The following is a 10,158-nucleotide window of genomic DNA, read 5'->3' as shown; positions in this document are numbered from 1 at the left end:
GCAAAGACGTCAATATAACGGCTTGTAAAAAATGTCATGTAATGTCACATTTACCTCAGAAAAACATATTCGGTGACCATAAACTCATTAGTCAGATAGAAAAATAAACTGTAGAGAGGGGCATTTTTCTAAATATATGCACCATATAACATATTCATTATAAATTTTACTGTTCTTCAGTGTTTAATTTATGTTTGAATAAATCCATCATTTTATGACAGCCACCATTAAGTTTATATAAAAAATAAATAAAAAATTGAAGTAGAAATATTATGTAATTGTAACTTTATTATTTTAAAAACTTCATTAAGTGAAATTAACAAATCAGTTAATTTTAACCCTCAATATTATAATAATGTAGTACCAACTGACTCTCATGTATATTTTACAGCATTAGTTGAGAGATTTTTTTTCCTTGAGAAAATTTGGCATGTACTGTACCTGATATATATCATAATCGATATTACAGCATTAGTTGAGAGATTTTTTTTCCTTGAGAAAATTTGGCATGTACTGTACCTGATATATATCCAAAATAATCGATATAGAATCGAATCGGTAATCGAATCGCAAGCTTGTGAATGAGAATCGAATCGAACTGTGAAATTTGTGTCAAAACCCAGCCCTAGACCCCATACTTTTGATTAATATTGTACATTTACATAAAATACAGTCAGAGTACAGAAGTAGTCACTTTACTATAAAAATACCTAAAAGGCCTTTTTATTTGATTAGTTCGTTTATTTGTTTGTTCATTGACATGATTTGTCTGAACAAAGAAATTTACTGGAATTAATCAAACTGTCTAGTACTTCATATGAGACAGAGCAGGTTTGGATATGAGGCTATGCACAAGTACAGTGTGCCATTAATACAGCTTTTTAGCATTTTGCTAAACCACTAATTGTTGTTACTATAATTAACTTAGTAGTGCCAAAACCTGTAGTTACTCCCCATTACCGATTTATATAAATTATTTCCCATGCTGTGCTCATTCATGTTTTGGTTTAGGTGCGCACCACCATGGCCACGGGCAGGTGGAGGCCGAAGTTTCTGAACAGAAGGTTGTAGAGGGAGTCGTGGTGCAGAGCGGTGAACACGGTCACAGTCACGAGCAGCTCCACGCTTATATCGGCGTCTCTCTTGTGCTGGGCTTCGTCTTCATGCTCTTGGTGGATCAGATCGGCAGTTCTCACATGCACAGCAGTGATGGTCGGTGTGAAGCTGGCATTTTTTGTTTTCTACTTGTTGACAAATTAGAATGGTGTAAAGTGTCTGAATCTGTTCTCGCCACATTTTTAGATCCAGAAGCAGCAAGGACTGCTAGCTCTAAGGTCACCACCACACTTGGATTGGTCGTTCATGCTGCAGGTAAAAAAATAATGGTGTGAATGAAACGTCTTTAGTTGCGTTATCCAAACGTTTTCTATGTAATATGTTATGTTACTAACTTCAGATTGTATTTGTCATATTTATTATGTTAAATCTGACCAATAATCATATTGTCTCTGTGGCTCCAGCTGATGGTGTTGCTCTTGGAGCGGCTGCGTCCACGTCTCAGACCAGCGTCCAGCTCATTGTATTTGTGGCCATTATGTTGCATAAGGTACAGTTTTACATTATTTTTCTGTGAATATAATATTGACTCTTGGGATAAATTGTTTGCGCTGTTTCTTATTTGAATCGATTTGTTTAGAAATACCTGCTGAATGATTAAATTTAAATGTAGGCACCTTTTCAAATAAAGGTGCTTGTTTCCAAATATTTAAAACATAGACTCAGTATATTTTAAATATGTAATAAAATATCAGTTAATTATCAAAATATCTTATTTTGTGCAATTTGACATATTAATGCCACTGGTAGCCAAACTTAGAAGCATAAACCATTTTTTTACACAAGCTCTCGCAACAGGTGCTTTGCATGTATCTGAGACTATGTCTTTAATGCATTGCCCTGTTGTGTATTATTGTAATGATAATTGTGGAATTCTGTATTCAGCGCTTTAAATATATACAGTGAGCTTCCCTAATATTTGCACCTTTAGTAAATGAGGTATGCGCAAAATGGACAGGTTTTAATTGAAGTAAAATTTTACATTAAAACAAATAAATGTAGAATAGTTTTTTCTCCAAAATGCTGTGAATTATTTTACTTTACAGGTTTACATTTTTCTCAATATTTTGAATGAAAGTTCAAGAAGATAAACAGATGCAGTTAGGTCCATATATATTTGAACACAGGCACAATTTTTATTATTTTAGCTGTTGACCAAAACATATTCAAGTTAGAGTTATATAATGAATATGGGCTTAAAGTGCACACTCTGCATTAATTTGAGGGTATTCTCATCAAAATTGGAGGAAAGGTTTAGAAATTGCATCTCTTTAATGATGAGATGCCTCCCCCCTTTTTCAAGGGACCATAAGTAATTGGACAATTGACTCAAAAGCTGTTTCATGGACAGGCATGGGCTATTCCTTCGCTATTTCTACATCAATTAAGCAGGTATTTGTTCTGGAGTTGATTCTAAGTGTGCCATTTGCATTTGGAAGCTGTTGCTGTGAACCCACATCATGCAGTCAAAGGAGCTCTCCATGCAAGTGAAACAGACGATTGTTAGGCTTCAAAAACAAAACAAATCCATCAGAGAGATAGCAGGAGGTCAAATCAACAGTTTGGTACTTTCTGAGAAAAAAAAGAATGCTCTGATGAGCTCAGCAACATAAAAAGGCCTGGACGTCCACGGAGGACAACAGTGGTGGATGAACGGAGGATCCTCTCCATGGTAAAGAAAAACCATTTCACAACATCCAGCCGAGTGAAGAACACTCTCCAGGAGGTAGCCTTGTCACTGTTAAAGTCTACAATCAAGAGAAGACTTCACGAGAGCAAATACAGAGGGTTCACTACAAGCTGCAAACCATTCATTAGCCTCAATAATAGAAAGGCCAGATTAGACTTTGCCAAAGAACATCTAAAAAAGCCAGACCACTTCTGGAAAAGCATTCGTTGGACGGATGAAATTAAGATCAACCTGTACCAGAATGACGGGAAGGAAAAAAGTATGGAGAAGGCTTGGAACAGCTCATGATCCAAAGCATTCAACATCATCTGTGAAACGTGGTGGAGCAGTGTGATGGCGTGGGCATGCATGGCTTTCAGTGGCACTGGGTTACTGGTGTTTATTGATGACGTGACAGAAGGCAGAAACAGCCGGATGAATTCTGAAGGGTATAGGGATTTGCTGTCTTCCCCGATTCAGCCAAATGCAGCAATGTTGATTGGACGGTGCTTCATACAAATGGGCAGTGACCCAAAACAGCACAAGCAACCCAGGAGTTTTTGAAGGTAAAAAAGTGGAATATTCTGCCATGGTCAAGTCAGTCTCCTGATCTCAACCCGACTGAGCATGCATTTCACTTGCTTAAGACAAAACTAAAGGCAGAAAGACCCACAAACAAACAACAACTGACGTCAGCTGCAGTAAAGGCCTGGCAAAGCATCACAAAGGAGGAAACCCAGTCTTTGGTGATGTCCTTGAGTTTTAGACTTAAGGCAGTCATTGCCTGCGAAAGATTCTCAACAAAATATTAAAAATGAACATTTTATTTATTTGTCCAATTACATTTGAGACCCTGAAAATGGGGGGACGGTGTATAAAAAATGGTTGTAATTCCTAAGCATTTTATGTTATATTTTTGTTCAACCCCTTGAATTAAATTTTAAAGTCTGCACTTCAATTTCATCTTGATTGTTTCCTTTTAATTCTATTCTGGTGGCATACAGAGCCAAAATTATGAAAATTGTGTCAGTGTCCAAATATGTATGGACCTAACTGTAAATGATTGACAGTACTTGCACTCACATCATTCTTTTCTATTTTCTCCATCTCTGCCATTATTTTCCAATGGGCTGCAAACTAATTGATGTTTCCGATGGAAGTGTTTTTTTTGTTTTTTTTGTGGCTGTAAATCAATACAGCTACACCTTTCATTTTGCTTGCCTTATGTTTTTGTTTACTGTTTAGCCTTTTAATTTTAAGTTATTTTTTTTATACTCGTTAAATTTGATTAAGTCTGATTTGCTATCGTTGCGTCTTGTATTTCAGGCTCCTGCTGCGTTTGGACTCGTCTCTTTCCTCATGCATGCAGGTTTAGAAAGAAACCGTATCCGGAAACATCTATTGGTCTTTGCCTTGGCTGCTCCTGTTTTGGCCATGCTCACCTACGTAGGACTCAGTCAGGTATGTTCAAATAAAAGAATGAAAAAAAAAAACAGAAAATAATATTCTAAAAGTCTTGTTACTGTCAATATTATGTAGACAATATCTGCATAACATTTGAAAGTGAACTGGATTAAAATTACTTCACACGAAACTTTAAAAGTAATTTAGTTACATAATAATATGTTTAATTGCATAATAATAATAATAATAATATATAAAATAATAATATATTTTTTTAAAAGAGTGCCTTAGTGCCTGCCCACTTTGTCAGCGATGTTGGTAACGGCTACAGTCCCATGAAACATTGTGAATGTTTGTTGCAAAATATGCTGTGTGATTTGCTTACTGTGACTCTCTGATTGGTGGAATGTTTCTGACCAGCGTCATGGGTAATGTAATTTTTCATAAATTTGTTTAAAATAAATATTGTAAAAATAAGTTGAAATAATGCAAACATATGGCTACAACAAAAGCATATACAATCGTTTTACAACCTCTGAAGGTTTTTGGATTTATTATTATTAAAAATCAGTTTCACAGTCTCTGTGGAGAAATTGAGTTTTGGCTTCTTTAACCAGATTGATGCGCTCTATAATATTTCTATTATAATTTAGTCCATCTTTATTAATATTTTGTTAATGACTTATTTTGAATATGACAATTTGCCTCTAAAACAACCCTGCCACTAATTATTTAAATATGTGCTAAATTGACATTTATTCTGTAATGTTGGTTTTTAGTTATTTATTTTAATGTTACATCTACTAATGGCATGAGGTTTAGTGTCCTTATTATAACTTCACAGCAATAACTTCAGATGCTTCACCAGGGTTACATAACAAGCATGGAGACCCACGCTGTGTTTTTCAGATTCGGCCCGCAGGCTTCTCATCGCCATGGAAACGGCTGAGGTGGCAGAGTAAAGATTACTCGCCTCTGGCTCCCCTGCTGTGAAACACCCCATAATTGTGTCTCTTTAGACAGCCTGGAAATCATTAAAATGTAGAAATGCAGTGTGATTTTACTACTGGGATGCCAACGAGCATCCCTGTAACAATACTGAACATTTAATGTCCACCAAAAAAAAAAAAAAACACACAGACTGTGTCCTAGATTCACCCGTCATCGAACACTTTTCCTCTTCTTCCTTCCAGAGCAGTAAAGAGGCACTTTCTGACGTCAACGCCACTGGCGTGGCCATGCTGTTTTCTGCCGGCACCTTCCTGTACGTTGCCACGGTGCACGTCCTCCCGGAAGTGGGCGGCATGGGCGGCCACAGCCACTCGCCCGGAGGCAGCGCAGGGAATGGACTGAGCAAAGTGGAGGTTGGAGCTCTGGTTCTAGGCTGTCTGATACCTCTGGTGCTGTCCATCGGCCACCAGCACTAGTGTTCTTCACTTGAAGCAACATTGAAGGTCTGAAAAGTGTAAACGGGACTTTGAACAGAATTGGCCACAGATGTGGTTTGAATCATGCCTCTGTCAGTTTATTCAAGTTGTCAGTTGGAGTGAACGCAGGAACATTGCAGTCGGGATCAAGATTTGAGAAGCGCCTATGGACTTATAGAATGGGCTGCCCTGTCTCTCCATAAAGCCCTGTGGGCTGACAGCTTACGATGATCATACACAAATAAACGTGATCATGTGTCCAACTCTTCATTTTATGTTTTCTTCAGTGGTGCTGGTTTAAAAGATTCGGTTGTTGGTGAGTAGTCTTGAATGCTTTAAATTTGGTATTCTATTAGTTTTTATATTAAATATGTCCATGAATCTTTCATTCACAGTGATAAAAAAAAAAGTTTAGATACTTTACAAACATTAAAGTCATAGTCCTCGAGTAATTATTTTGAGTTTGTCTTTTTCTACAGTATCGATTAGCTATTTTAAACTTTTTGATCAAATTACACCTTGCTTAAGCTAGTCAGTTAAAACTGTTTTCATTAAGAACATTTACATGTTTTCTTTGTTTTTACTCCCTTGATGTTATACTATTTGTTTTAATGTAGTTTTATTAATGAGATAACAGTTTTGCTCTGTATTCCATTAATAAACATGCTTCTGAGTTAATATGGGAACATACACCGATGTACGGGGCTTTGTTTTCCCCCTCACACAAACTTGGCTACTGATAAAATTGTTCTCTGCTTATAAACTACAGTAATTTATTCAAAAATGTCATGTATATGGTTATTGGTTAAATCACACTTTAAGGTTTGTAGTCCAAAGGCTTGCAGGTGGACATTGTTCTGTTGAGCTCAATGCATGTGCAACTTTATTATTTGATTTTAACCATTTTTTTCAAACCTGACTGGTTGTTTAAGCCTGAAAAAAAAAGGATCTCATTGGTCATTCAGATGTTTTATACTGTGCTTCGAGCAGAGCCTGTGTACTGTAAATATGTATTCTCTGTAAAAATGACAAACCAAAATACCCTATTTGACATCCTGTTTGACACCCAGAGTAGTTTTTAGTCTCGTTTTAGCTTACATAATGAGTGGGAAAGAAAGATCGTTTTTAAGTAAATGGCATTGATACTTCAGTTTTAATATGGGTCTTATTCTTTGTCTTGACTGAAGAGAATGTGAGGTCAGTTAGAAAGATTATATACTGGATTCCTGAAGGTTTTAGATTTGAAAGTGCGATCTACGAACAGGAATGCTGCTGTGTTCGTCACCAAGTTACTTAACTGTTACCTTCGAAGCCTGAATAAGAAAATGTTTTGAGACTTTTGGGGCCAACATGGACACCAGCAACAACCTATGGTCCTGGTTTACAAAGTGTTGCTGTCGTGCTCTGAAAAATAACAGTCATAGTCTATATCAGTGGTTCCCAACCACGTTAGTTGAGGCCCCCCAACACTGCACATTTTGCATCTCTCCTTTTGTCTGACACACCTATTTCAGGTCTTGGAGTCTACTAATGAGCTAATGAGTTGAATCAGGTGTATTTGATTAAAGAGACATGCAAAATGTGCAGATTTGGGGGCCTCCAGGAATGTTGTTGGGAACCACACAGGTATGGAAGCTGTGTTAGTGCTTTTAGCTCTCTAGCGCCCTCATCTTACTGTAGTGCGCAAGCACAGCATTAACGCTGATGAGAGACTTCAAGCTGATTTGTAGATAATTTTTTACGACTCCTTTAAAAGGGAAAACTGCATACACTTAGCCTCAATCGAATACTGCGACATGACCGACCGACAGATATAAAATGGAACTGAATGGTGATTGGTTAGGTGAAATGTGGTGCCATTTTGACTGATTGTACTCACACAGCCCAAAGCTGCGAGAGAGGGTGGTGGTATTGGGATAGAGATTTTACAAATTGGTGGGATATGATGAATTCAAAGTGTTGGGCTTTTATGTGATCATTCCACAAGAGGAGTATGCCTTATTTTTCCTCGCAATTGTTTAACTTAAAATGGTCTCAAAATGATCTGTTCATGATTTGAATAAACTTGTTTTCCTTTTTAATGGATGCAGATCTTACTATGTACCTTATTTTGCCTTTCTAATAACATTTGGAATTGCATTGAGACATATTTTCACATTGTGAATTAATAAAGCAAATAAATGAGAAATAAGTAATCCTTTAAAGAAAAATAGAGTTATTGTCCAGTCATAAAGACATACACAGGTACATCTTTGGATATTGGCAGCAATCTGGGATGTTTGTCTACTATATATATATATATATATATATATATAAAACTTTTAATTTACAGTAATGCCATGTTGTAGTCCAAATAGAGTACGAGTACATCAGAGTTTTGAGTATTATTTGATTATTATGAATTTTATTTAATAATAGACACATATTGAAATTCTTCATAAAAAATATTAGTATATTAAAAATACAGTAATCCAAATACAGAGAAATAATTATGAATCATTTCAATATTTGTCAAAATAATTATTTTTTACACAAATTACAGCTCTGTCATGCCTGTTTTGAGGCATCAATTCCACCACAAACAACAATTTTTACCCTAATACATTTTTATCTAAAGTTAGCATACTTAACTAATGAGATAATATTGTTCATGAAGATCATGTTTGAAGAAGGAAGACATTTGTATCCTGCATATTTTCAATATAAGCCATGCCACTGTTAAAATAAGAGGCATTTTGACTGCTTCACGTCGTAACGCCCCTTAGCTGTTATAAATTCACTGTAAACCACGGCTTCACGGGGCTTATTGCTTTTATAAAACGGTTATTCCATATACATAGTTAGGTTTCACAAAATAAAACAGAGCAAATAAAGTGTAATGATATGAATAAAAACAGTATTCTTCCACCAAACAACGTAGTTCCTCAGAAACCGTTGTGGTTGCAACAAAGTGGTTGCCGAGCAACACACAAAGTAAACAAAGGTGTATGTTTGTAGAGTAATTTACAACAGCTTCGAACGTGGCTCAACCAATCAGAATCAAGGACCGGAACTATCCATTTTATAATATATAATACTATTATAAGCAACTTACAAATGCATAAATGTGATGTGAATCAAGATATGTTATGATGTAATATAACAAAGTACAATATTCAGTTTTCTGCTCATAAACACTATATAATATAATAATGTAATTAACTAAAAAAGTACAATATTTATTTTTCTACTTTTCCTGCATTATACAGTAAAACTGATTTTTGTTTTACAAGTTGAAATTATTTTCTGTGGTAACAATCTTGTGTTAAACCAATATCATTCCTTTAAGATGTACTGTAAAATGCAAATAACCTTTAGTCCATATGTAAAGTCGCAGATGAAGTGTTATTAAATATAAATCCACTGGATCTGGAGCTGTGTTAAGTGTCTAGGGTACATAATCCCTGATCCATCAGCAAACTACGAGCTCACAAATGTGTGTGTGATACCATACATTCAATGATAAGACAAATCACTGTAAATATGGCAGATCTATGAGCATATAGATCCATAATGTGTTTGCTAAAGTTGTTTGGACAGGAATACATCTGTAACCCGAACATTTATGCACACAACAACACCAAATGGCTCTTTAGCAGATTAATCTGTCTGTAAAATTGGACAGATTGCTCTTTTATGTAAGAACAACATCTGAAATCTCTTTTCCCTACCTTTTCAAATTATTTTTGGTAACTATAGGCACTTGTGTCCCTGAGTAAAAATAAAATAAATAAATACAAATAATGAATGAATGACATTAATAATAATAATAATAATAAACTGTTAAAACATACTATGCATACTCTTGCTAGTTTGTTTAATTTGTCCTCTTTCCATTTCCAACAATGGACATACATTCATTATACATTATTTCCACCATATATCTCAAATTATTTATTGTGTTTTATAACAAACTGTGGTAGAAATGACATTGTACACAGTTTTGGAATAAAATGTCTTACTCATTTGTCGAATAAGTCTAATTTCTTAGTAAAAAAAAAAAAAAAAAGTATTCAATTAAATTTGTACCATCACAATAAAAAAATAATATTTTGAATCATTTTGCATTTGGACAGAATTACTGCTTGATTGGAAACAACATACAAATTTCATCACACATCACGTCTCATACTTTTATATTAAGCTTGATCTTTATGGCACACAAGTTTGAGTTGTAATTTGTGTAAAAATATATGTAAATTATTTTCACAAATATTGAAATGGTTTATTTTACTTTGTTTAGATTATCATTCATTCATGCTGATTCATTTTCATAGTTTACAGTCACATAGCAAGTCTATGCTTAGGCTAAAGTTCCGAGAGACCTGTTTCTGTAATTTCATCTATAAAATTCCTATTAATGTAAATAAGAATTTAAATAGTCAAAGAAATATCTAGATAGATAGATAGATAGAACATCATAAGTGTTGTATGTAATCCATAAAGTAATGGCTTTTCTCTTAAAAATATCGCATTGACGTCCCTCAGATAAAAAAAAAACAA

General features: G+C 35.0%; 1 protein-coding gene across 1 annotated transcript in view; it reads left to right on the top strand.

The window, feature by feature from the left end:
• slc39a9 (solute carrier family 39 member 9) overlaps nt 1-6,421 on the top strand; it is a 15,117-nt gene extending 8,696 nt beyond the window's left edge. Inside the window, exons 3-7 of the mRNA XM_016543213.1 lie at nt 1,012-1,212; nt 1,303-1,371; nt 1,521-1,606; nt 4,112-4,246; nt 5,383-6,421. Coding sequence (XP_016398699.1) covers nt 1,012-1,212; nt 1,303-1,371; nt 1,521-1,606; nt 4,112-4,246; nt 5,383-5,616 — 725 coding nt within the window. The 3' untranslated portion in view covers nt 5,617-6,421. The remainder of the gene's footprint in view (nt 1-1,011; nt 1,213-1,302; nt 1,372-1,520; nt 1,607-4,111; nt 4,247-5,382) is intronic.
• Nucleotides 6,422-10,158: the final 3,737 nt, after the last annotated feature.

The sequence above is a fragment of the Sinocyclocheilus rhinocerous genome, unplaced genomic scaffold (genome assembly GCF_001515625.1).
Source record: "Sinocyclocheilus rhinocerous isolate Xijiao unplaced genomic scaffold, SAMN03320098_v1.1 scaffold1210, whole genome shotgun sequence".
Classification (NCBI taxonomy): Eukaryota; Metazoa; Chordata; class Actinopteri; order Cypriniformes; family Cyprinidae; genus Sinocyclocheilus; species Sinocyclocheilus rhinocerous.
Note: the sequence above shows the minus strand (reverse complement) of the source record. Positions and strands in the feature narration are given on the sequence as shown.